Source organism: Ornithodoros turicata, chromosome 4, assembly GCF_037126465.1.
Source record: "Ornithodoros turicata isolate Travis chromosome 4, ASM3712646v1, whole genome shotgun sequence".
Taxonomy (NCBI): domain Eukaryota; kingdom Metazoa; phylum Arthropoda; class Arachnida; order Ixodida; family Argasidae; genus Ornithodoros; species Ornithodoros turicata.
The window spans coordinates 80,721,901-80,748,388 of record NC_088204.1 but is presented as its reverse complement, the minus strand read 5'-3'; the positions used below and the strand labels follow the sequence as shown (position 1 = coordinate 80,748,388).

General features: G+C 47.1%; 2 protein-coding genes across 8 annotated transcripts; one reads left to right on the top strand and one right to left on the bottom strand.

Annotated features, from left to right (window-relative positions):
- Window positions 1-757: 757 nt before the first annotated feature.
- LOC135392090 (dual specificity mitogen-activated protein kinase kinase 4-like) lies at window positions 758-13,899 on the bottom strand. The gene is made up of 12 exons (XM_064622758.1): window positions 13,632-13,899; window positions 11,411-11,501; window positions 9,602-9,665; window positions 8,188-8,301; window positions 7,422-7,541; window positions 7,134-7,253; window positions 6,849-6,900; window positions 6,664-6,791; window positions 5,906-5,980; window positions 5,682-5,833; window positions 4,925-4,970; window positions 758-4,330 (listed from the first exon to the last, which is right to left on the bottom strand). The coding sequence occupies exons 1-12, from the start codon at window positions 13,669-13,671 to the stop codon at window positions 4,229-4,231; spliced, it is 1,104 nt and encodes a 367-aa protein (XP_064478828.1). The 5' UTR covers window positions 13,672-13,899; the 3' UTR covers window positions 758-4,228.
- Window positions 13,900-15,988: 2,089 nt separating this feature from the next.
- Window positions 15,989-25,695, top strand: LOC135392089 (uncharacterized). Of its 7 annotated transcripts, none has more exons than XM_064622750.1 (14): window positions 15,989-16,112; window positions 18,426-18,478; window positions 18,533-18,645; window positions 19,146-19,163; window positions 20,597-20,626; window positions 20,821-20,841; window positions 21,995-22,030; window positions 22,295-22,465; window positions 22,544-22,743; window positions 22,822-22,916; window positions 23,021-23,138; window positions 23,928-24,083; window positions 25,262-25,375; window positions 25,494-25,695. In XM_064622750.1, exons 1-14 carry the CDS (start codon window positions 16,071-16,073, stop codon window positions 25,650-25,652), a joined length of 1,326 nt encoding a protein of 441 aa, XP_064478820.1. In that variant the 5' UTR covers window positions 15,989-16,070; the 3' UTR covers window positions 25,653-25,695. The 7 variants fall into 7 exon arrangements, with proteins under 7 accessions (XP_064478820.1, XP_064478821.1, XP_064478823.1 ...); XM_064622757.1 differs by having other exon boundaries at window positions 15,994-16,058; XM_064622751.1 differs by lacking the exon at window positions 19,146-19,163.
- The last annotated feature ends 793 nt before the right edge of the window (window positions 25,696-26,488 follow it).

Sequence of the window (26,488 nt, the reverse complement as noted above, 5' to 3'; positions counted from 1 at the left end):
CATGCTGCCAAATCGGTGACCTTAAATCACGAGCATACTTTCACTTTGTCGCTTGATCACGTCTCAGGTGTATTAGTCGACGTGCCAAGGTATGTGAACAAAGTATACTTAGGGTCCTTCGTTTTTGAGGTTTTATGATTTTTCAAATTCGGGGGGGGGGGGGGGGGGGGGGGGGAAGCGGGTTCTATCTACACGCAAGAAATCTGGCGCTACGATCTCTGTTTGATATGTCATCTTAGAATTTTCTGGTGAAACGAAAGGCATATAAAGCGAGCCACTGCTCTGTCACTGGGACGATCAAAAGAATCTTTATATTTCCACTCGGAACTGGGCAGTGAAGGACCGCGGTACTCAAACGCATGTCCGAGCTCCGCAAAAGCTCGTCTTTTTTTTTCTCCTGCAGGAGGGGATTATAGAAGGAGGACAAATAGGTTGTCACAAATAACTCTCTTTGCCGACATTACGATTCACTTTTCCCCGACGATTTACCTAGAACGACAAGTTGAAGGACCGCGAGGATTTCGGGTAGATATCGGGTTTTACCCGAATTCTTGAAAACTTGTTCGGGGGAGGAACAATCGTGAAAGATCGGGTTTAACCCGAAAACAAAGAACCCCAAGTACGCTCTTGAAACATAACTTTACCACATCTCTCGATTTGCAGCAAGCACGGGGCGACATTTCTGCACCTTGCTTTGCGTTGAGCCCCCATTTGTTACTGAAAGACTACTACTACAAAGACTACGAAAGACTACGAAGAAGTGGACTAGAGACTTTATTCTCTCCTACTTGATACGCATTTGTATACAAGTGTTCTGAATGTGCTAGCCAGAAAAAGCATCACCTCATGGATGGAACCTGTGCTCACTTTTTTATCACGCTACATAGTCACTGACACAGGCACTTTGAAGAGAGTTGGAAGGAGACCTAAGCAATGTCCGCTACTCTACTATGATACACGGCAGCCAACGCCCTCTAGGATAAAGACAAGACTCTTCTACGTGGCGTCATCTAGCCCTCCTCGTTGCTGGAATCGCTTACGTTGTTGGCAGTTTGGGAGTAACGTGGGCGCAGCCGACGCCTTCGGGACTAAATAAGGCCCGATCGCCGACCGGTGGTTTATCCACAATCGCAAGCGGGGGGGGGGGGGGGGGCGATCGCCCAACTGTCCCCCCCCCCCCCGGACACGCCCCTGGTTATTTATTTTAGTTATGCCATAACAGCCTTCATGCACCATTACCGACATGTTTCTGAAGCTGAAATAGCGAGGGGCCCCTGTATGGTGTGCGCAGGAAAAATAAAAAGTTAGGGGAGTGTCACCAAAAATTTTTTTTTGGGGGGGGATCTGTCTTCATCGGCCACGTGGGCGGACCTTCTCTGCTCGAAATCGTTCGCCGCGACTGGATGAAGTGGGCGACGTCGCCATTTTATGGGTCCTCGTAGCGAATGAGGCATCGAGCAGGCCTTTTTAATCTAGGAGGCATTGGCAGAACCCGCAAAACTGGTGCGCGGTCGCTCGTCGAAGCAAAAACACCTTTATCTCGGTCACACGGAGTGGTCGACCTGCCCAGAGAGGTGCAACGAAGTACTAATAAGGTTAAAATCCGGGCGGGTTGGTAGAACCACGGTACGTGTGTCGTCTCGTTTTCGTCCCCGTTTTTTTGTCTTCCCCCTTGCACTGGGGGGGTTTTAGCAACAAAGAAGTTGAGCCCTCCTCTTGAGCAAGTCGAGCGATCCGTGATTGTAGAGGTCGTTGACGCGAGTCTAAGGGGAATTCTCGTAGAGGGGGGGGCTTCTGGCGTTCTACGGCTACGGCGAGAAGAACGGTTTCATCTACAAGCGGCCCAGCTAGATGTAAGTACGTTGAAACTTTTGTCGTAATATAGTTGCTTTTTGTTGGAAATGCTCGTTATGTACATGGCCCGTGCGGAGTTGATGCTTTTAAACGGCAGATCGGCGCTACTTGCTTGAGGTCGTTTCGTTTTGAAATTTTAGCTACGATTCGGGTATCGTGCCTGGTGCATCACGATGCCCCTCCTTGTGCCATGAGGATGTTTGTGGACAAAAATAATTTCCCAGATCGACCTTGCGGTGCAGTCTCGTGATAGCAAACACCCAACGTGAGTTCTCAAGGTTAAGGGAGGAGCCTAGAGGAGGAATGATGAACCAGAGAGAGAGCTGGGGGGGAGGAGCCTGCATCACGTGTGATGGACTAGTGGACTAGGACAGGTTGGGGGGGAGGAGCTTCATGACACAGAATGAGCCACAGTCGGATATGGGCGGAGCCTAGTGAAAAACCACACTGCGTGTAATAAAAGATGGGGCGTGACAGGTTGGGGGAGGAGCTTCATGACACAGAATGAGCCACAGTCGGTTATGGGCGGAGCCCATAGTGAAAAACCACACTGCGTGTAATAAAAGATGGGGCGTGACAGGTTGCGGGAGGAGCGTCGTGACAAAAATGTACTGGTACGTGCTATCGGGGCTGAACCATGCTGGGTTGTGGGAGGAGCCCGGTGACACAAACTGCATGCATCACGAGCAATGGTAGGTGGACAATGTCGGGTCGGGGGAGGAGACTGGTGACCCAAACGGCGCTGCGTGCAACGAGAAGTAAATTACGACAGGTAGGGGAGGAGCTCGACGATGACAATAAGTGGAGTTTTTATGGCACTCAAGCAACTACAGCTATAGTGCAGCAAGCTATGGTGGTATTTAATGGAAACAGTAAAAGAAAAATGATCATCGATTATGCTAAAAGTGACACACTGAGGGAGGAGCTAGGTGCTGCAAAACGCGTCACATGCTGTGGTGGGCTGTGGGAGGAGCCTGGCACCGTAACCCACATCGCGTGGGAGGAGCATCTGCAATAGAGGGCGGGGCATGGCAGGTTGGAGGAGGAGCCTTGTGACGTAAAATGCGCTCCACGAGCTAGGCTATACATTCTCAAAACGGAACTTCATCACAGAGTACACCAAAGGCCAACCACTGCACAGAAGGATACCGCTATCACCCCCCCGATTTGTAGAAAGCACGGGGCGTACGCCTTCTTGTGACACTTACGGAGTTACGATAATTGTCACAAAAGGGTGTACGCCCCTCGTTTTTTCAACGAATCGGGGAAGAGAACGACGTCGTTCGGGGGTGACGGACGGCTAGGACCCTGCCGTGCGGGGAAGTTCTGTTTCAAAAGCGAACGGGGAATGTGCGCGAGACAAAACGGGCGATACAGGTTAGGCTCTGCGAGACAAGACGTACGTACGTTCTATGACGGGAATACGGCCCCCACTAGGTTGTGGGGATGTCTACACGAACGCCGACATAAAACCTAGTAACGCTCTGAATTCTAGACAATACAAATCACTTTGAGCTTGTATTCGTGTGCCTGTCAGTTCGACCCCGTCGCCTCCAGCATTGTCCCGACCACAGATTTGCATGCACCGGCAACCGGCTAGCCCTAGACACACAAAAGTTCGTTACATTATGTAATTAAGTGTAGCTCGTGCTTCCTCGGGGCTCTACTCACTCTCCGACACCAACGCACACTCTTTAAATACATTATTTTTCTCGCGACACTTTCGCCCCCTTGTGTAGTGCAACTCGGCACGCATTTATATACATTACACGCGAGAAGACGAGCGCATCCGCATGATCGTCAACACTAAAATATCGCGTGACAAAAAGATAGAGGTGTATGGCAGCACATCACACTGTAAAGCATAGAAACTGCTTTCGGAAAGAAGTCTCGGGGAGGGAGTTTCTTTAAACAGGAACATTTAACTGAAATGACGATGGGGAAGAAAGGTCGCGGAGGAAGTGAGGAGAGGCGGAATTGGGATTAAAAAAAAAAAAACGAGGAAACGATGGACCCTTCTGCAAAAGGATGCACCACAAACAAACGGGTAAAATCATTGCTTCTAACGCAAAGTCCAAGACCCCCTGCCGTCTGCATACGGGTGTTACTTAAAAAAACTCTGCTCTGCCGAAATGCTGCTGCCCGCGCAAAAGATTCACGTGTCACACTGTCCCTAAACGGAGCACTTTACAAGGAGCAGGATGATGTTAAGGACAGTCGAAAACGGGGCGACATATTCTAGACGGGAAAGAGCCGGGTAAAAAAATTCCCCGACTGCGTCACGGGAAAAAGTATTTCCCGCGAGGTCCGCTTCTCGTCCAGGGCAGTGCAGAAGTTGCCTTCTTTCTTCGTCCTATGCCACGTCGCTTCTCTCTTAGTGTCCAGCCCTGGTGCCGTTCATCTGGCTGAAGATGTTGCTGATGTAGTATGCCACGTCGATGGCATCTCGCTCCGATCGCAGGATGAAAGGGTGGTCCTGTGTCCGGCACAGATCAAAACGTCATGTCATCAATGTACTGTGATGGACAAAGAAATGGACCGACGTCTAACACCCAGTCCAGAATTTGCATAATTTAAAGGTTGTTTCATGGATAAGAAATGGAAACCCGTGTTTTGAAGTGAAGCTCTGCTTTAAGAGAGTAGTAACGTCAAGAATATGGTCACCCTAATCAAATCTCACATATCGTAAATGGAGCCTGAAGTTTTCGGGAAATATTTTTTTCTAAATTCGGGGGGTAAAAATCGGGTAAATAAACATGTGCACTAAATTCATGCAAATTCGGGTGAAAAAACTTCCAGTACGCTAAAATCGGGTAGAAATCGGGCTCAGTTATTCAAACTAACTGTAGCGATTTGGTACAAACGGTGATGTAACTACATTTTCCTGCCAAACAAGTAAGTTGGTGCATTCCTACAGACATCCCAGAGAGGGCAATTTGCCTGGTAAAAACCGGGTGTCACCCTAAAGAGGCAACCTTCAATTCGGGGTGCAAATTCGGGGAAGAATCGGGTAAAACCCTAAAACTTCAGGCTCTAATCGTAAAGTGATTTCACCCAATCCGGGACTCACCAGTAGCTTTCGGTACTTTGGTCGCACCTGCTCTTCCTTGATCAGGCTGAAAATGCACAAAGCCCATTTCAAAATTAATGACAGACACAGTAAGGGAAATGCATATCATAACAGTGTTGCTGATGCACTATCTTTACAGATGCAGAGTCCCTGCTAAGAGTCTCCGACATGAAAGACTCGAAACGCAGCTAGAGATGCAAAATTTCCGGAAATTTTGAATCGCTCGGACCAAATTTGAACAAATTGAAACAAACGCGGTTACTGCTGAGTCGAAGCATTGCCGGCCAAGCCACAGCATACAATGAGCTAGAAACTTTAGCAGTGTTCACCCTCTAGGCATAAATGCGGAGCAGAGCATCCCATGAGACTGCTGTCTACTCAGCGAAAGGCAATTGGAACAACCCGTCCACTCAGACCAGAACTCCGACATTATGTGAACGCGATGGCGATCGCTTGGAGCGGCCAGACGGAGCTCTAAGTTGGTGGTTGTTGGCGGATTAGAGGCACGTGAGGCACTGTTGGGGCATCGGAACACATCGAAGGCACGAAAATTTACATATTTGAATTTTGTCGTTTGGAAATTTTGGGCAATTTTTTGGGAAACGAGGAAAAAAAACTTTATTCCGGGTTTTTTTTTCAGGGCTTCGCATCTCTAGGCACAACACAACATATTGGCCCAATATTGGCTGGATATTAGCAAACACCGGGCCACGTCGTGCTGCTCGAGATCACGGCTGCCGGATCACGTTTTACTCACCACGTATTGACAAAGTCCACGAACTCCATGGTAAAACAGTTGCCGTTTTCATTGGGACTCAGCTGGGGTGGGTCGCCCTGAACCACCTGCGTCAGCTGCTCGAAGACACTGTTCCACTTCGGGTACGGAAATCGCCCCGTGGCCACTTCGATCTGCAGCGGAAGGGGGTTAAACCGCGGTGACTCCTCTGGACTTCATCGGAGTTGACGTATTGCATCACTCACCAGCGTTATACCCAAGCTCCAGACATCCGATCTCACGTCGTACCCTATCGCACTCGAGGGGTCGATACGCTCCGGCTGCAAATTGGGTAATTTGATCGGGCAATCAGTCAAAGCCAAAATTCGAGAGGAAGTAACAAAAACTGTGGCAGCAAATAATATCTGTTATATAGAGAGTTTAGTGCCAATGGTGTTGTCTGAAAAACCAAAAAAGGTCAGAACTTTTGGAGTCTGACAACTGCTGCTCATGGTACAGACGAGATCTGGGACAGACGTCACCGTCGTCTGCAATGGCGATACGCATTTATTTCATTTCGTTTCATTTATTGTCAATTGTAGCACAGAAAATATCGAGGGGAAGTTGGCAAAAAAGCGGCTGTAAAGCCGCTTGACAAAAATTCAAAATTTCACTCAAATGTTCATTTAAATTTCATTGAAAATTACACAATTCAAAACTCCAGAATTCCCTTTCGACAGAGACATCAGCACGGTCCTTACAACAGAGCATACACTCTTAAAACCAAACTTCACCACACAGCACACCGAAGGCCAAACACTGCGCAGAGTGATACTGTTATCAAGTTCACCAATTGTCACAAAAAGGCGTACGCCCCTCGTTTTCGACAAATCGGGGAAGAGAACGATGTCATTCGGGATGACAGTTGGTTAGGATGGCTGGTTGGATGGTTAGGACAGTTGGTTGGTTGGTGCGGTGAAGCTCCGTTTTAAGAGTGTAGGAACCTCACACGCAATACACTTACTGCCATGTAAGGGCGGCACCCCGCGTCTCTCGTTTTGGCAATAGAGTCGACGAGTTGTCCACTGATGCCGAAATCACACAGCTTGATGTTTCCCTTGCGGTCCAACAGGATGTTGCTCGGCTTCACATCTGATGAAGAGTGGCTCCATCTATGATTCATGTCATGAGGTTATAACATTCACTCACCTCTGTGGATTATGTTCAGCTTTTCCTTGAGGTAATTCAACGCTTTTACCGTCTGCAAGAATAAAAGGACAAGCTTTCAGTGGGCCCCAGATCAGGGGGGGGTCGCCCCCTTCAAATATCAAATTATCGCAAAATATCGGGCATAATCGGGTATAACCCCAAAAAGTCACGCCCCAGTGTGTATCCTGTAGTACAATATTACACAGTACTTACTACATTGAACGTTTCCTGACACAGAAAAAAAGAAAAAGAAAGACCTCGTAAACCACAAAAACAACAACATACTGCAACTGTAATCTTTCCAAGTATTTTCTCCGGTATCCTTTGGTTCTGCTTTTCGTAAACAAACTTGTAGAATTTGTCCAACGAGGTGTCCATAATCTCCATGCATATCCAGCAGTCACCCTGCAGAGCAACAAACGGGACAGGTTAAAAAAAAAAACATTTGTCTCGTACGTTCATGTTCTTTTCTATTTCTTTTTTTTTTTTTTCACACTTCCCACATCGACGTGAAGTGAGACACAAACTATATTGGGCTGTTGTTTATTACTTCGTTTAGTTTGTGCCGCTCACCTCTTTGAAGATGGCTCCATAGAACTGAACAATGAACGGACAGTCGTTACTTTTCATCACAACTTCCAAGTCCATGAGCAGCTGTTTCTGTTCCTTCTCATCCACTGTCGATCGGATTCGCTAAAAGAAGCGGATGCGGAAGAGGAAGACATTCAGAAAGAGAGAAAAAAAAAGTCTTTTGGGAGCTCTGCTGAAGTGCAGCGTGACTTCCAGATGTACAAGCCCTAAAACCTCACATAACGCAAATTCGAGCCGAAATGTGCCTATTAAGACTGAGCTGCTTCTGGAAGAAGTGGTCCAAAAATAGATTATGGGAAAAATATGGCAGTTCAACGTACATTTGAAGGGCGTCACTAGACAGAGTCTGAATTTTTAGACTTGGGGGAAAAAAATCAGACCAGAGACTGTGTTTCTACTAGCCTTCAGTGATAAAAAAATGATGAGTATTACTAATCTTAGGGTTAGAGGGGTAAGTGACGTTGTTTGCTAGCCACAAAGGCTTCCCTGCCTGTGCCTCAACACTGCAGTGACGCTCGTAAAGTAACAGTGTTGCCAGACTGTAGCCAGATCGGACACACCTTTATGCCGCACTACCTAAAATTAGAAATTAATTCTACGCCATTTCCTCTTCGTATTACAGTGCAAGGTGGCAACGGCAAAGTTGTCATTACTGTCTGAGTACAAATTTCGTAGGACTGAAGGCGTAAAAGAATGAGTCTGGAGCGGCAAACCTGAGCAAGTTTCACGAGTCAAGAAGGGGATTCACCTTGACTGCCATGACTAGGTTGCTCTTCTGGTGGACCATTTTGTTGACCGTGCCGAACGCACCTCGACCGATTTCTCCCAGGTCCCTCAGGTCGTCGGCAGTGAAGTCGTACACCTGCGAGGTGAAGTCCCAGTCACTGCACCACCCACGTCGCCAATGCAATCCGAACACCGTCTTGAGTAACGCCTGGTTCCCGCTTCACGACGCCCGACATCTTGGTGCCAGGTAGCGAGAATGAGCCGATGTGGTTGATACAATGTGGTTTATGGTCTTGCGGATGATGCGACTATCCAGGATGCTTCCTCAGCCTACCCTCGTTTTGACGAGTGCATTTCCTCTCATTCCGATGTTTACGCAGCGCGTCGCTTCGTATTTTTAACGCTCTTTAAAGGAGTACAGAGTTTTAAAAAAAATTCAGATTAAGACATCTGATGAAAGTGTGTGTGTCATTATACCGAATAGCGCGAAAGGTTTTGACGTGTGCAATTTGTTTCCCAGAAAAAAACTCACAAAAGCGTGGCTCCGCGCGTCCACCCTTAACTCTCCACTCCAGCTATAACGAGGACGAGGACGTATGATGCCACGTCACCGATGACGGTATAAGGAGAACTCGTTCTGGTTCGCCGGTCAGTGGAGGTCAGTGCCTCATCCCTTTGCCGCCGTAAACCTGTTTTGCCAGTTCTCCCGGAGAATTGGGGATAGAAGGAGCGGCCGAAGCATTACTGAGCAAGGAGAAAGGCTTTATCGGAACCCCGAACAGCGGAGTAGCGGACAACATTTCTCTAGGCCAATCAGCGAGCATTCTCCTTATAGCGTCAGCGCGAGGTTCCATGCAGATCACAGGCTGGTACTGCTCTTCACCACCGTTGCGCACGGTCGCTTTTTGCGGCGTATTTTAAATTCAATTTCCGCGATAATTACGACTCCGTGGCGTGAATTACTTCACATGGTGCATCTTACTGGCCTACTTAACAGTTTTATCGGAAGCAAACTGGGTGTTAAAAATAACTTCTGTGCTACTTTAAGGTTCAAGCGTCAATGAAACACGAACACAAAGACGCAACTGTGCCAGAGGCCAAAGTTAGCAGACGGAAAAGAAAAAAAAAGTTAGCAGACGGACATAGTCTCCCCATTGTTCGACGGAACATCCGTCTCACAAGCTCCCACGCACACCTCCGAGAAAGTCGTCCATCTTTTTTGGTTCGACGCTTCTTTTCTCACAAGAACCATACGTGCGCTTCCGCTTTCACCCTCCGCAAGCTATGCCGCGCCGGGAGTCATCAAGTGGGAACTGGGCGTAAGGACGGTGACACGCAACCAAGCCCCTCTGTGCCAGGCAAAACGTGGGGATTTTTTTTTTCTTTTAACGCAACAGAGTGTACGTGCCAACATGAATGATAGAACGGTGTCCTACCACTTCTGGAGAAATCTTGAGCTTTCCTGAAGAATGGATCTTTGGAGGAATCCATGCCCTCTCGCTGCAACGGAAGAGAGACGCGAATCATTCCCAGGATGCAATGGCTCCTGCTGGCTCTTCATTAATAACTTAATTGTAAATATAACTTTTTTTTTTTTATCGTTTCGACGAGAGATGTCTGACAGGACACGGCGTTGCTGCCATCTGCTCTAAGAAAATGGACAACAACCTTCTTCTTTTTTAATTCAAATCTGACATGCTTCTCCCAAGTTGCCACTATCAGTATCCACAGCTAAACAAAGTTGCCCAAGAATACGTAACTCTTCGAAATCCACAGCACTGAGAAGTCCCGGAATGTTTAGTTTTGAAAGGCTCGCAAGCTGAGAGGTCCGCTGGGACCCCAAGCAAACCTTTCAGCAATGTGCAGGGAACGATATTTATTTATCTACAAACATCAACAAACCCCGGGAGTTTCAACACAGAGTATTGCAGCATCTGAGGGCTACGGTATCTATTGCGGGAACTCAGCTGCCAGGATGTCCCTTTTCGCCGCTTCAGTTTCTAGGTACGAGGGCTTGTTGCTATGCCCTGTGCTGCCTCTATGCCCTCTTCGGTACGAGAGAACAGAAACCTACGGAGGGCTTAAAGGAGCAGTGAAAGAACCTTTTATAAATCTTTCATTTTCGGTCGAAGTGGGTTTAGGGTGTCTAACAAATCGCAGCCTTTCAAATTCGCCCACTTTTCCAGGTTTTCACTGGCTATTTCAAGCGAACTCTCTGACTAAAATAAAAAGAGGATTTGGTGCCCGCTGCTACGTTTTGAAACCCAGATCCCTCATACAACGGATCGTTTATTGAGTATTAGTGAGGCTGCCCCACTTGTGGTCTCTCAAACACCGATTGGCTCAATCGCGATTCGTCGTGCGTCGCCACGGCACTTGTCTGCCGTGCCCTAAACCGTAACGTACGCTTAAAACTAGCAAGCTTTCCTGAGTGGAGCATTCCGAAACACCAACAAAACAAAAGAGAGTACCAAATAAATGTGCCTATTTTTGAATTTATTTGCCTATTTTGCTATTTTTTTAGGCCTTAAATGCCTTTCTATCGCTTTTAGTTCCCGGGCCTTGGTGATAAGATGATAGGATGCAGTGATAAGACCCTGTCCAGCAAAAATATTTTGCACGGTACGTCGCGCTAGACTACACGATTAATCGTGCTGGGTTTCCAGCAGTGATGGCCACTAACTACTTCTACAGTAGTTTAACTATAACTACTAACTACTTCGCAATGGAGTAGTTTAACTAGTAGTTCAACTACTTTTCAGTGGATGTAGTTAAAACTACTTCTTTAACTACATCCTAAACTACTTAACGTTGTCCGTCAACACCAATCCTATTGTATAGTGTTCTCGGACACCTAAATATGAATCACAAGCAGCGATAAAAGTGAGGATTTAGTACACATGCACGGCACAATTGCTCTGCACCTCCGTTCTCATCAAATGTTGTAGCTCGAGGTATAAGTCGGAAGCACAATCGTGCCGTAAAGCTTGCGGCAAAATCGGAAGTAGTTGGCACCTGCAGTAACCTAACTACTGTAGTTAACTACTCGAAATAGTAGATTAACTAGTAGTTGCCACTACATTTCTGCAAGTAGTTGGTAACTACTTTTTAACTACACTCAAGTAGTTTAACTACATGTAGTTAACTACTGGCCATTACTGGTTTCCAGCGTTCCTAAACGTCATTTCACGGCTCCTATAAGAGGGTACGGAATGAGGTGTTGTACGACAAAATTGACAACATACAGACGAACTGGATAGTTGCAGCCAGGTATCGCTGAAATTCCGTGATGTTTCTTGGTGCTGCTGCCGAAGTTAAGCTTCAGCTGTTCTCGGCCTGCAAGAAGAGGATACACGTTGTGTACAGAAGGTGACAGAAGACCCGCTGTGCCCACAAAAGTGGTTGCGGGGCCAAACGTGGCCTTCTAAACTGAACACTTCGCTTTCGCAGACAACGTAATGAATTTTATCGTTAGGTAATCAGATCAGATTTTAAACATATGCACTTAAAAAGCAGGTGTTGCTGCTGCATAATTTGAAACAGAACAACAGTCGCCACAGTTAGTGAATTACAATTCTTCGGGGCAATAGGCAGACCCTACAGTTGTAGCTTGGCTTTTTTTTTTAGTTTTTTCTTGCCATTTTAATATATACATTCTTCCCTACATACCCCTTGCTTTACCCAAATGGGTGAAAGAAGTTATGGCATGTTTACAGTAGGAAAGTGCCCTCTCCATCAACTTTAAAGGGCCATTCTGAACTCATTGCCATTGACAAGAGTGTTGCCAGGTGGAGCCTGATGCCTCTCAGCTTTAAGTCGTATTTCTTGAAATTGGAAACTGTTACAACTTCTACATCACATAAAGTAACAATGCTTTGTAAGGACACAGTGTGAGACATGGCGACTCTAGTGGTGCATATTGGGCATGATTCTGGTGACACAGAATTTATTGATTTTATTTATTTATTTCTTAGTGCCCACCAACGGAAATAGTCCTTATTTAGAGTGTCACTTTAAGAAAAGCCAACATCGTAATATCAGCTTGTGCTCGGACCTCAATCTGTGTGTGTTATTACAAAATGTTGTAGTGATCAAATAATTGTCCTAAAATTAAAAAAAAATAAAATAAAATGCCGGACTGACAACGGAAAGCACTGTGCAATCGTATCTCCTATGGTACTGTAAAGCCCTCAATGCTTGCATGCCCAAAATTGTCAGGAACTTCACAAATTTCAAAGGCACGCAAAAACTTCACAGTTTGAAAACTATGCTGTGATCACAAACTATATTTCCACAGTTGGTTACAGAAGTTACTAATTTCAACTACTTTGCAGGACAGACAGGGCAATGTCGGGCTTATCATGAAGCAAGGAAACCACGGGACCAAATTTAGTGTCCAGAATTGACAAAACTATATATACGTATACCGTATGCCTGATTCTCGAAAAATTGGGGCCTCAAAATTGAAGTCTGAAATTTTACAATGCATTATTGCGTAAAATCGACAGCAACTGCAGAGCATGGACTCAAGGAATCTGCCTAGTCTGATCTTTCGTAAACGTCGATCGGCCAGTGTGCCTTTGTTATAGCACTTACACCGAGACTCAAGAAAATGTCAGCCTCTCCACAACGTTGCTAGCACACTTCTGCTGTGTCCACTATATCTGGCCAGACGCAAACGTTCGTGACCACCAGGAATATACCCCTAGATATTCCGGGGACACTGCAAGGTAAGCGATTCGCAGAAGCACACATGCACATGGAAGCAACGAAGCCTCAAGTGCCTGAAGGCGCATGTCGTGTGTTGTTGACGAAGCTGTCCTTGAAGCTGATTTTTCCTTTTTCACAATACCTTTTGTAATCTATGTTTAGTGATTTGATATGTCAAAGGACTTACTGGAATACTTTCATTTCTCACGCTGTTTTAGATATTAACACACAAATTATCAAGTCAGTCTTTCTGGGCCTCCCAGTTTTATGCAGAAGGCTACATGTTTATGACTAGAAAATGTGCATGGGTACACATAGCTAATGAATCTTGTCCTGCAGGAACGAGCAACCAATAGCAACCCCAAAACACTACACAAATCGTTGAAAATTTTTGAATATTTAGAGAAATAGTTTATGTACGGCGCAATCAGGGCTGTAAACTACGCAGGACCCTTCGCAGGAACAATGTCTAAACCCCAGCACCAACAGAGCACGTCATGAAACGGTAACCAGTGGAACTGAACGTCATAGACGACTGCCCTGACAACACTGTCCACTAACTTCCAAGTCGCATAGTATTTGACAGCATTGATGTCACGGAGTGCAGCACATCAGCGCATCATCATACAGTACAGCGAAGATTCGAGCTACCTGCATCACCAGTGACTGACACGATGGCAATTATACCGTTGGGCGCATAGTTAAGACGTACATCCACACACGCGAACCGCCCTATAAGTCAACGTAAATACTCACTGAGGTTTATGCGTGCGGCAGGTCTCTGTTGATCCGCCATTTTATCTCGGAATAGGTAAGACCGGTGTCAAATTCATGGACTTATGTCGACTTGAAACCGGTGCACTCTTTTCAGATCTCTTTTCCGATGGACTACCTTGTAAGATAGAGTTCCAGTTCCATTATGTACCGTTTCCTTGCAGACACATGACGCGAAGAAAGATAAAATTTAGATCGCACACTGGAGGCAACAAACACAGAAACACAACTGTGTAGTTCGACAAAGGACCACCAGGGCTCCAGAACAGAGGTTAGTCTCATTAATAACACGCTGAATGAACTAACCATTTGAGAGAATTGTGTGCCAAGTTAAAGTATAAGAAATTAGTGGGCCGAATTGTATTTAATTCATCTCCTGTTCCCATGCTTGTTCCCAGTTCCGAGATCGATGTGCATGTGCACCTCCGACGGTGTCAGCTTGTAGCGCCCCTGACCTGAAAAAGATATGAAGAAAGGTAGCGACAACCTCCCTCTTTCGACGCGCGCGCCCCCTGCAACGTTCCACGGCGCAAAAGTAGCAGACGACGGCCGCATCAAACCCGTGTGTTTCTGCACGAGAGGAAAGCTTCGCCTACTGTGCACCAAGGCCATCGGTTTCTTTGCATATTCGACATAAGGGGGTGTAAAAATGCATGAAGCGCAAAATAAACGCTCAATTATTCGGTTTTTGTATTAAAAACAAGAAATGAGCCTGAAACTGAGGTGGGGACTTTTCGTCGTGCCGTCGGGCTTTCTCGAAAAAAAGAACGGCGGCATTCCTTTCGACGCAACGTGGGATTCGCCAGTAATAACCACCTCTAGCGGCGATTTGTGCGTGTTGATAAGTTTGTTGCCCTTGAGACTGACAAGTTCGTTTTAACAATTAGCGCTTTTATTAGCGCAACAATTGGTCGGTGCTTTAGATTTTTGTAGTGGCAGCTTGCATTCACCATGCAAGCTGCGCATGGTGTACTGCTTCTGGTCATGAAGAGTGACCAGATGATCACACAACGGATACATATATTTCGCGAAAATATCCGTCAGCAAACTATGAAAAAACAATTAAAATGTGTGTCCTGAAATTTTTGGCCACTACTGTACAGATCTACTTAGGCTTCTAAGTCTGTAACAAAAATGTGTTCCCCCGAATAATGGTCTTTTGCAATACAAAAGTGTTATGAAGAAAAATACACTAATTGAGAGAAAGCCTATAGCTTGTATCCATTTATGAGGATATCTAAATGACATATAAATAGACATACAGTACTTGACTTACTTATCTAATCTACTAATGGCTGCGTGCATCCCAATGCTACGACTACCACAACCACGAAGTCCTGTCTCGTTTTCTTTGCCGCATGGAATGCAAAATAGCTTCCTTCCATTTTCGCTTCGGCTGTTGCAGCTCACTGCACAGCAGCAAGGCATCTAATCAAAAATGCCTCAAAATGCTAATCAAAAAGGCCTCGGTGGATTGTGGCATAGCCCTACTAGAGGCACTATAAATACCATATCTATATAGCGACTCCACAGGCCTCTACAGGCATATCGCCTATCGTGGACGCCATCATTATTATGGTCACGTGAGTGATGGCCGCATGTAGACACAGTTACTTCGTAGTTCTAACGAGGAAAAAAAAAATAAGAAGGCCCTGGCCAATCACCTTTGTCCGTGTATTCACACGAGCGACATTCCCCGCAGAAACGGAGGAGCGAAATACGTCATAGCATTCTGAGCGCGAATGCTCAACGTCCAGTGTCCACGTACACTGCTAACCGTGGGGAATATCCTGCAACACAGTCACAAGATATTCTGTAGCAGACGACAGGAAAAGACGCTGACGGTGTCGTCTGCGAAGTGTCGTCTGCTAAATGCGCAGTTATATATGCGCGATATTCCGTACCGTGTGAATGCGCACATAACACGGGACGGAACTTCGTCTCTGTGAGCAGTGGTTTTGCTTTTTCTTCCACTAGAACCTTCCGTGAGGATGTCGCTCGTGTGAATACACAGTGTGGCTAATGGACATTCCCCATGGGAAGAAGAAGAAGAAGATACAGTAAAGCAATTCGTCGCAGTTCCTAGTGGTGGAAGAAGAAGAAGAAGAAGAAGTTACAAGCCCCTCCCTTGCGGATCGCGGCCATTTTCCTGGGGAGAAGAAGAAAAAGTTACAAGCACTATACTCCCCTCTCATACTCCTGGCCAATCGCGCTGTGTGGCTAAGGGCCATTTCCTGTGTAGCTGAAGAAGAAGAAGAAGAAGTTACAAGCGCCAATCTAGCCAATCGCGGCTAAGGGCCATTTCCTTTGTGGCTGAAGAAGAAGGAGAAGAAGAAGTTACAAGCGACATTTGCCTTCTGTGTTCCCGAGTAAAGGTGCTAATCGTCACTCGATCCTCTCCGCTTACAGGTAAGGAAGAAAATGGAACCTGAAGAAGAGCATGGGAGCGAAGCTCAAATGGAGGTCAGTTGACATTTGACTTGGGTTGCGTTCGTTTATTCAGCTCGCGCGACCCGGGAGTCGGAGTCGTGACGTGTGAGTGTCATCGTACGTCATCGACTCCAGCGACTCGCATCGAGATGAGAATCGCTGGGAGTCGACTCTCGAGCACCACCAGTGTTGATTCCTCGAATTTTCGAACGGAGTCTCTGCCAGGGTGATGACGTCACGAGAGCCTCACCAGGGCATTTTCCCCCAGCAAGAGTCGACCCTCTCGACTCTCGAGTTGCTCGAGTCCAATACACGAACACAACTGCTTGATAAACGGACACCCCAGCGTCATATATTGGCGTTTAGCGTTCGCGTGCAGCCAGGGTTGGATCCACGATTTTTTTTTAGGGGGGGGGGGGGGGGGCTTGGCCAGAGTGCCGCGTCACTATACCCAGGGTAATTCGAAGCACTATATGTGACGACGGAAATAGACCTCTACCTGTTTATATAAACAAATGACGTCATAGTGTTCGCCAGCGCCACGAATTTGGTAGAGTTGAACTACGTTCAAAAAGAGGTCGCGCCCGAAAGCCACGGTCTTGAGGGGATTACGGTGGTCCCCTTCTGATCTGTTTCGGTTTCAGTCTGTCTGCCAACGTCATGATGACGTTTCTTGGGTAGAGGTCTATTGAGAGGGTTAGCACATCCAAACCACCCTCTAGGTCCGCGCCTGGGTGCAGTCCTCAAGGTGTCCCTTGGGTGCTATATATATATTGGCGCATGGCTGTACTATTTACTACTGACAGAGTCTGCCTGTGGATGCGACCTTGGAAGGAGGTCTGGTCACACCGATATCTAGAGCTGCTGGATTGAGAATTTCAACAGAGTACAGGGTAAAGACATGTAACAGCGAATTCTGTGCGCACGCGTGACTTGGAAGCACCTCTTAGGCAAAAGGAGGTACTGACAGAGCTGAAAGAGCTGTCTACCCTCAGCTCTATAACATTTGCAGGACCGAGGATTTTTCTGAGGGACCGTTCCAGCTTTTGATCAGCGTGCGACACAACCTGTGGCCAATTGAAACACTATGTGACAACAGAAATTGAGGGCGTCAGAACATCCGATAACAGATAAGGGAACATTCCATTACAGATAAGGGAACATTCCATTACAGATAAGGAAACCGTAGCGGAAACAAAATTCCGTTCCGGCTCGTATCAGAAACGGAAACAGACGTTTCCAGTAACGAAAATACGTCATTACTCTGCCCCTGGTTAAAGTGCCACTGGGGACTAAAAAAGAAATACTTATTTTATTTCGTATTCTAAATCAACGTCCCTAATACGCAAACAAAGAAAAGAAACAAAGAGAGAAAGCCGTCGTCAGTGAACATATCGTGCTTCCGCAAATTTTCGAAGGAAATTGATTGTGTCGGCTTCTCCAAGGGCGTCTATGGCGTATGTCTCCTAGCATCGGCGCGCGCACCTCCCTATGTTGGAAGTCTGCCAGCAGCTGCGGTGAGGGCCAATAGACGATTTCAGAAAATCCCAGTGCTCCTTGCGCGCGCATTGCATCCTGGGTGCTTACTGAGTGCTGGAACGAAGAATAATTCTTCACGTTTCGCTTTCGCTGACCTTGACACGTCGTGGACAATGGACCGATAGGGGACAAATCGAAACAGTTTGGAGGCTACACACTTCAAAGCGACGCTAGCACTCGGGGATTTTCTCAAGTCGTCCATTCTCAGGGCCAGCTCTCACTCTGTGACGCCCGACGCGACGTCGTGATTGGGCGACGGAAAGACACGCGCATTTCCGCCGTTGGGAGAGGAGAGACGTCGAACAAAAAAACTGCCATGCCAAACTTCTTTCACGACGTCGGCGAGAGCTGCCGAGAACGATATACTGGCGACCAATAAGGTGACACCAGTAAGTTAGATCCACTGATCTCTATATAGGCTGGATCGCGCATAGGGTGCTCCACAGCGTGGTCCCCGGCCGCCATATTGGTGTGCCCAACGCATTCTGTCGTCTGCATTTAGTTCAAGCGGGGCTGCCCGTATTTTTTAAAATTTCCTTTAAACTAAAGGGCATGTCATGCCAGTTTAACCCGCAATAAATACTCCAAATCAAATCGCTTCCTATTGTTTCCTATGGGAGCAGCCGGCGCCAGTGGGCCCTTCAACATGGCGGCCCGAACGCACGCCTCATCCTCACGATCGAGCCACTCTCCCATGCGCGATCCAGCCTTTATACATATAGAGATCAGTTGTTAGACCAGTGGACCACGCCCAATGTTGCTGGTAGCTCTCATGTTGAATCAGCGTTCTCATGCACTTGTTTTCAGGAGTCCGCTTTGGCTCCAGTCTACGACAGAGCGGACTCGCGAATTTTTGCCAGGTAACCACCCTCGTCAACGCCATCATGTACGCAACCTTTCCATCGATTTTCAAGGGAGGAAGATAAGAACAGCATTCGGGACATACCCTTCAGTTGGACTTCTTTGGTCACCGTCGTCATGGTTGCCAGCACGGCTATTGCCCTCTCCGCTTACTTCATTTATGACGGTATCTTTTCTCTTCCTGTCTTATCGGTCTTTCTCTTCTGTATCAGTCTATACCTTATCTCTTCGTGTCTTAACGGTCACTTATGCCTGTTTATCGGTCTTTATCTGTGCCTTATCTGCCTGATCTGTCTTATTTATGTGTATCTGCTCCTGAACTACCTGTCTATTTCATCTATATCAGTTTCTCTTATCTTACCAATGTGTGTAAACGTCAACCTTATCTATATCCGTCGTACTCCTGTCTATGTGTTAAGGAGAGTTTGGTGCAGGTGACCACGAGGGTGAAATAGGTGCGTAAAAATTAGTAGCAGATGAAGCGTTTACCGGAAAGATTTATCAATACTAACTAGAACTGGAGCCATCGTTTCGGCAAGCGGTGCTGCCTTCAACCATTCGTCTCAGTCCGTATTTATCTGTAATGTTTGCTATGGAAACTCCTGTGCTTGTGTTAAGAAAGTCAACGTGAGAAGGCCTCTCATATGCCACATGTTTCGTTTTCAGTGACATCTGAGACGTTCAGTAAGTGTCTTTCATTATAGTTCTCACCCGCCGACCAGCTACGGAATAAAATTACCATCCCCCTACATGTTCAACATTGGTGTGCCTCGGTTCGTGATAGCCGTTGATAGCCCGCCCCCATCCCAACATGGTTTATCGCTTTTTAAAGCGAGCATATTAAAATTAATATATGTCAATAAACATTACGATGGCTCGGAGCGACATCGCGATGACAAACCTGCGAAAGCCACAAAATGGAGGCTTGCAGGGACAGCGTCGCAGGCCACGTGACAGTTCCCCTCGAATGAGAAGGCGCAGCCACACAGCGTATGCAGACGGCGTATCGATGATATGAGTTTGGCTCGTAGACGGCAGGGGAAACAGTGACAGGAATTCTCGACATGAGCAGCGAACGCGTACCGCCAAGTTCAATACTACTACTTCAATTCTTCAGAGGAACTGTAGTTGTTCAGCTTAAACGGGTTGTGATGCATAATTGTGGTTATCATACAGGCGTTATACTGCATGCCGGGGAAAAAGAATGTCTCTTTTTTTTCTGCGTTACGCAGTAGCGATGTAGAGATCTTCAACAGCCATCTCTCCAGCCTGACAGTATACCAGAAAGGGTCTGCTTCAAAAAGCATGTTGTTTCCCACAGTGCCGTAGCCAGGGGTGTTCGGGGGTTCAGCACCCTTCGAAATTGTATTGCGAAATTCCAAAAAGGCCCTCAGAAACCAATTATGAGCGGTGACCATGGAGGCCCGATCTCCCGCCGTGACGTTGTGAGATCAGTGTGACGTAGCGTCAGCCCAGCCACTGAAAATCCGTGCCCTACCTGCGGCGTCAACAAATGGACTTTTTTTTACAACACTTCTGCGCATGCTCTGTGACTCTGACGGCGCCGGAGAGGGTTCTCTACATATGCAATAGATGGCGCCGACTTTGTTTTGGCGCGCGCCGAATGTGTTTCGCTGGACAGCCGCTAGGATACAACGCGAGTGTGAAAAAGGTCCATTCGCTTGCGGGCAGTTGGGGCTCTAAAGGAGTTGAGGGAGTGTCTTCTAGAGGGTGTGCCTCTCTCTCTCTCTCTCTCTCTCTCTCTCTCTCTCTCTCTCTCTCTCTCTCTCTCTCTCTCTCTCTCTCTCTCTCTCTCTCTCTCTCTCTCTCTCTCTCTCTCTCTCTCTCTCTCTCTCTCTCTCTCTCTCTCTCTCTTTCTCTCTCTCTCTCTTTCTCTCTCTCTGTCTCTCTTTCTCTCTCTCTCTCTCGTGCTAAAGGTGAGCTATGCGATCATCGTTTTTGCGTAAAAGAGCGCACGCTATTTGTTGCACAATCCGCCGCAGCCAACAACGAAAAATTTGTTGAACTCTATACTCAGACGCAACCGAGTTTTCTCACTCCGTTCATTCATTCTCGTTCCATTGTGTTTTTTATTAATCATTTTCCCTATTTTTCAGCGGCTGACAAGAAGCGCGCTTCGACCAAAGGTGAGTCTCACTGCTGAATTACTTCTCGTGAGCGACAGCTTAACAAGTAATGGTTATCACTTCGATGAATTGGTGAAGGCGACAACAAAAACTGAGTGACAAGCACACAATAGCTATGTAGTGGCCATGCAACTATACCATATATAGCCACGCAGTACCCGTGCCTATAAGCTGCGCGTCTATTTCACTTTCAGCGCACTCAGATATCTCAACAGGTAGGGAATATACTCTTTCCTTTTCGCCGACCTTCATGCTCACTGGATCGCCATTCTTGCTGCATTCCATCGCGAAATTCACCAGACAACCTGACGGTCACCCTGAAGGGCTGAGTGGGTCTTCCTCTGCATTTTAACGTATACGTAAAGAAAGTATTCTTCCAATAATGTTCGGATATAACCTCCCCGTCTAGCAGCAGTATACAGCGAGGTATCAGCTTGCAACAGTGGCACCCTCGCTAGATTCTGTCTATGGAGGGGATATGACTTCACTTTCATATAGGCGAAGGGGAAGGGCGACTGCAGAGATTGTGCCCCCCTCCCTCACTGTCGTCAGGAGCCTTGTAAACAAAGAAAACGCTCATTTACACTGCCGAGACCGTAAATTCATATTCTCTTCATTCTTGCTTTACACTGTCCATCCAACCTGCTATAGGGCTTGCCGTTCAGCGCCCTCTCTGGCGAGGGCGCCCGGGGGGCGGCTGCCCCTCTCGCACCCCCGGCTACCTACGGCTCTACGGCACCCGGCACCTACGGCTCTGGGTGACTGTAACCAGATACTGCAAACAGCTGTTTGGCTGACCGGCATATAAGTCATACCCCTCTTGAAGTGCGCATGACGTCTTTCGTGCGATTTTTCCTGGGGTTTCGGGGGCTAAAAAATCACAGGTCCGTTGGCGACACGTGTCGCCTTCAAAAAGGGCTCATGACGTCCGTGGCGGGGACCAATCGCGTTGCACATTGTCATCGTTTTCGTTGGTGCGGGCGGAGCGGCAGATGGCGGGATCGCATATCTCGTAACCGGTCCCTGCTATCTGACACGATACAAGTGTCGTTAGTTGCTGCTACGGTATACACTACCTAAAGTTTCTCGAAAGCGACTCCGCTGTTCTGCGAACGATCGATACTTCTAAATTTTCAGTCTAGTTCTCGGGGTCTATCAGGTTGTACGTCAGGTTCGTCTTTGCCTAGAGGACTATACATTAAAAGACAGTAGCATGCAGTACAGTTCTCTTCGTAAGCTCCTTTCATTGCCTTCGAGCACAATTTCGTCTGTCACTCAAGTTATCAAAGTTTGCTCTAAGCGAGCGATCCAGTTGGCATGTAGACTCAGATCCGTGGTAAATACTAACTGTCCTGGCGTTCCTTGTAGACTCTTCTTCCAGAAGTGGTATCTGGGTGGAACGAAGTAAGTCTATATGATTGCAAGGTGGCTGGCCAAATGTACTATAGCTATATAAGATGTGCCAAACTCCCAAACGCCCAGAGCTAAATGAAAGCCGCACTTGAGCCGATATATGTGTTAGGAGTTTAACCTGAAACATTTAGTAGTTCCAGTAGCTGTGACCGGGATTGGTGTTCAGGATCGAGCAGCTGGTTCTACTGTTCGAAACATTTCCGTTCTTTCTCGAAACCTTCATATGAATCAACATACAGGCATGTCTTATCTCAGACGAACCCCCGATCCGAGTAGTCCCCAACGTGCTGCTCTGTGGAACAGCTGGGGGAGACGTTGCTGGATTAGCCACCATGTTGACCCGCTACTGCACGCACACAATCTACACTGGGGCTGTGCACGTCGTCTTCGACGCCACCAAGTCATCACCTTCCGTCAATATCACCGGTGAGACGAAATACTGCAGTGCCGTAGAATCGTGATGATCCTCGGCTAAAAGACCGTAACGCTCTGTCCTGTCCACAGATGACGTCGGATTCAAGCCCATTGTTGCCATGAGCAAGAGCGCAAAGCGGTACGTATCCTTCGTGTATGGTGCTGCCGCGTGGGAGCTTCGCCCCGTTGTCTCGGCTGTAACAGAATTCCTTCACAAGCATCGCCTCCACGGCATCGAATTGCGGCTGACTGCCCACGAGCATGTCGAGAAATGTGTCAACATATGTGCGGTACGATCTGGCAAATGCTAAGTTACAACGGACAGTAGTGCACGTACAATCCATTTAATCCATTATCTTATATCGTAGACCCTGAAAGAGGCATTAAAGAGGGAAGACGGTCTGTTGATCCGTGTCTCTCATACGGTGAAGCTGGCACGGGAATCTCTACAAAGACTTTCTGAGTAATCCTACTTTGCTATTTCGAAAGTTACAGACTGCAGACGTGGGAATTAATGCTGTTATTGACCGTGACATATGGTGCGCAACTTGTTGTTCTGCCGTGCAGGATAGCCAAGTTCTTGATTTTAGAAACCCAAGCCGCCCGACGTGATGACCTTCACACTCGGAGGTATCCCAATCCATACCAGCCTTACAACGCATCACACGTCAACGACGTTTATATGGTGACTTGAACACTTTTGCTAGAACGCGTGTGGTACCTATAAGAGACTTGTGCAGTGACGACACGTTTGGTCACGTGACATTGGAAAACATATTGCCGCACCGGAGTCATAGGGTATGGCGTGGGTTGTTGCGGTATGCGTGCAGTTACGAGAGGAAATTGCAAAAACACGTATACGCTGCTGCATCACTCGGCCACGACCTACTAGATTATAACGACCATGTCAGGCGCACCCCTTCTATGCGCCGCATTTTTGGAAGGCAGCGGTGGCGCTTCTGATCGTCCCAGTTATTGCTTCCTCAACTTCTACAATACTTTGTACTTCAGCTTACCTTAGTATTTCTGTACAAGTGGTGGACGTTCCACAGATGTTTCATTCTGAGGTTGATTATCATCATCATTCTACGCGTTTTCATAGGGACTATCGCTGTCGTCTGCTACGGTAGTCGTACACACGCTTCTGCGCGTTCAGAATTCAAATTTCCATCGTCCAATCGTGTTGTGCCGATCAGTAGCGCCCCTGGCGGATCGTGTGGACAGGCTCCTCATAGGGTTTTCTGATTGTGACATGGTCGTTATAATCTAGTAGGTCGTGCACTCGGCCCGCAGTATAAGACTCCTGTGGTTCAAGTTTCCCATGTCACGTGGCTCCAAGCCGCTCAAAGGTTGCGCGTGACGTCATGTGTGTGCACATGCCTCAGTGAGGGTATAGGCCATGGGAGTTCGTGGATGTTTGGCGCAACTACATTGATAATGGTATTCACGTGAAACATTTCTGCAAACTGTTCAGCGCCATCGACTTTGGCGCATTCACCCATGGAAGCGACAGTTGGGAACAGAAAGTGTCTGCTTCACGCTCTCCCTGGCGGTCATCCGCGGCGTCAAAGGAACGGTCAACGGGAAGAACCATAGGATTATCAGCTACAGTTACACTCGGCTCAAAGAGGTAAATCCAGTCGATTTCGAAACTATGGGGACCACGGTATCGAAACTCCACGCGAAATAGTGGCGTAGTTTGACCGCTATTCGATGGAATACACGGCAAGTGCAGACGCCGGATGTTGAGAGTATGCCGGAATTCCCTCTCTGGAAAAAGGCGCAAACGTCATTCCCTACACCACCAATGGGAGCACGACCTTGAGAAACGGGATGCCACGGCGGTGCGGGCGCCTGCTGGATGGCACCTTTCGCCTCTGGGCGATGCCCTCTCACTCCTCCTGATAGGGAGTGACGTCACGCTGATCTCGTTGTCGCCGGAGCCTCCGCAGCTACGGAAGCAGCGCTCATCTTTAAAATTCGTGAATGGGAAACCAAACCATTAGCCAAGTATAGATCGCCGGCCTATGCCAAACATGTTGCATAGATGGGTTTCTGGGTGCGCTCGTCCTTTTAATGTCTTCACTGTCAGTGTTCCCAGAAAAAGATGTGTCTACTTGCATTTGTGGTGGTGGAACAGAAAGGCGTGCCAGTACCGTGTCTACAGATATATTGCTGTATAGGTATTGCTGTATAGGTGTATGGGTATAGTACCGTGTCTACAGAAGTATATTGCTGTATAGGAAGTACGCCTGTGTCCGGAGAATTGATGACGGACAAGGATGCTTAGTTCTCAGAGTTCTCTAAATGCAGTGTCTTCCCCAACGCCCAAAACACTCTCTAGGGCGGCAGTTGACAAAAAAACAAGAAAAACAAAGAAGCAGAAAATAAAAAAAAAACGAGTGCCGTAATCGAGCCCACACCCCTCTGATTGAACGATGACATTGGTATGCTGACGAGAAGGCGATGTCTGAGTAGTGAGAGTTGTGGAATGACAGCAAAGAAGATGGTAGCAGGATGGCAAGCATGTGCGGTAGGATGTGGGTGCAATCCCCCCCACTCGTTGATATTGCGTCACCTGCCGTCCTCGAGAATGTTTGTGCGTTGGGAGAGGGCGGATATCCAGACCACTTTGCGGATCACTTTGGAAAGGGACGCGGTTTCTTTGTCGAACTGCGCGGAACTGGGGTGGGAGTTTAACGTCCCCCCCTCCCCCCGCCCACGGGATCCTCTACTGTTGGGGAATGTCCTGCAATTTGCTTTCGTATCAAAAAGGGATGCCCAGACCTCATAGAAGTTCGTTTGCAGCCTTGCGTCCAACGTGACCTGAAAGCCCTTATAGATCCCAAGGCGCTCTCACGGTCAAAGCAAGATGAGGACACCTTCTTCGGTTATGACAACAGGAGGACACTTACCACAAAAGTAAGCTTAGCTGCCGACATAGTTTTCAGTCGCGTTTCTGTCATAATGGGTCGATTTCGCGCTGTACACTGAAGTGGATTGGCTGCACAGAAGACTATAAATTTTCCTTTCGTTTCAGTTAAGGAGCCTCGCACACGAGTTTCCCCAGTACTGCATGGCTGCGTACAATGTGGAGATGGATGACTTCGAAGGGCTGTGCCCGCACAACAGCACACCCTTGCTACGAGTATTGCGCAAGCTGGTCACACCCATAATACACATGAGTTTGCAACGATAAATAAATACGTATTATTCAATAAAAAATGAACTTATCTCGCGTACACACGTACTATGGGTTAGCAAGCGAAGACCTGCACAGTACGGGTCATGGATGCTTTTCTATTCACAGCTATGAAGGGAGTGGGGAAGGGAGTGATTTATATGTGACAAGGGCGTGCTCCCAAAAAAGGAGTTGCAACACAACTTTTTTTAAGAGCGATAGATACAATATTTCGACGCCGGTAAATGTTGTCCGCGATCTTGATGTTCATTTGGTCTCTTCGCTATCTTTCAGTCTGCATGTCAACAATATAACATCCACTGTCACGAAAAAGCTCTGTCTCGTTGCTCGTTTTCCTAAGCCCTTTTCGAACTCCTGTTTATTTCGCTTGTACAAAATCTCTAGTTTGGAATTTGCTTATACTTGTTGGAATTCGATCGACCCACACGTCAACAATTAAATGGTTGAAAATGCTCAGCATCGTTTTATGAGATTGTTTTACGACATTGTATCACCCATCATTTACTTAAAACTTGACCTGGCCTCTGCCTTTACTTACTATATAGTTCACTCTTTGGTTGATTGTGCCGATCTTCTCTCATCGATTTGTTGTAACATCCCTGCTAAGGCGTAAAGATATACTCCCCTGTTTTTTTTTATGTTGGAATGTGTCGCGATCAGTTAACACGTGTTATGCCTGACTTTATTAATCGACAACATGATATCGACATTTTTGCAAGTCACAAAGTTTTCTCATCTACCATTAGGATTATAACGTTATCATAGTCATGCTTTCAGTGATTCTTGGTTATATTTCTCATTGTTTTTGTTCTACTAGTGCGGAGTACATTTTT

Bases quoted from the DNA above. Each gene is read 5' to 3' on its own strand.
- LOC135392090 (XM_064622758.1), bottom strand. From the start codon at position 13,671: ATGGCGGATCAACAGAGACCTGCCGCACGCATAAACCTCA. The intron at 6,792-6,848 runs GTGAGTGAATGT...ACTCTTCATCAG, and splicing joins GCTGAACATAATCCACAGAG to ATGTGAAGCCGAGCAACATC. The intron at 5,834-5,905 runs GTGAGTGATGCA...CTTCCGCTGCAG, and splicing joins GGAGCTTGGGTATAACGCTG to ATCGAAGTGGCCACGGGGCG.
- LOC135392089 (XM_064622750.1), top strand. From the start codon at position 16,071: ATGGAACCTGAAGAAGAGCATGGGAGCGAAGCTCAAATGGAG. The intron at 23,139-23,927 runs GTGACTTGAACA...CAAACTGTTCAG, and splicing joins ACGTCAACGACGTTTATATG to CGCCATCGACTTTGGCGCAT. The intron at 24,084-25,261 runs GTAAATCCAGTC...GTTCGTTTGCAG, and splicing joins GTTACACTCGGCTCAAAGAG to CCTTGCGTCCAACGTGACCT.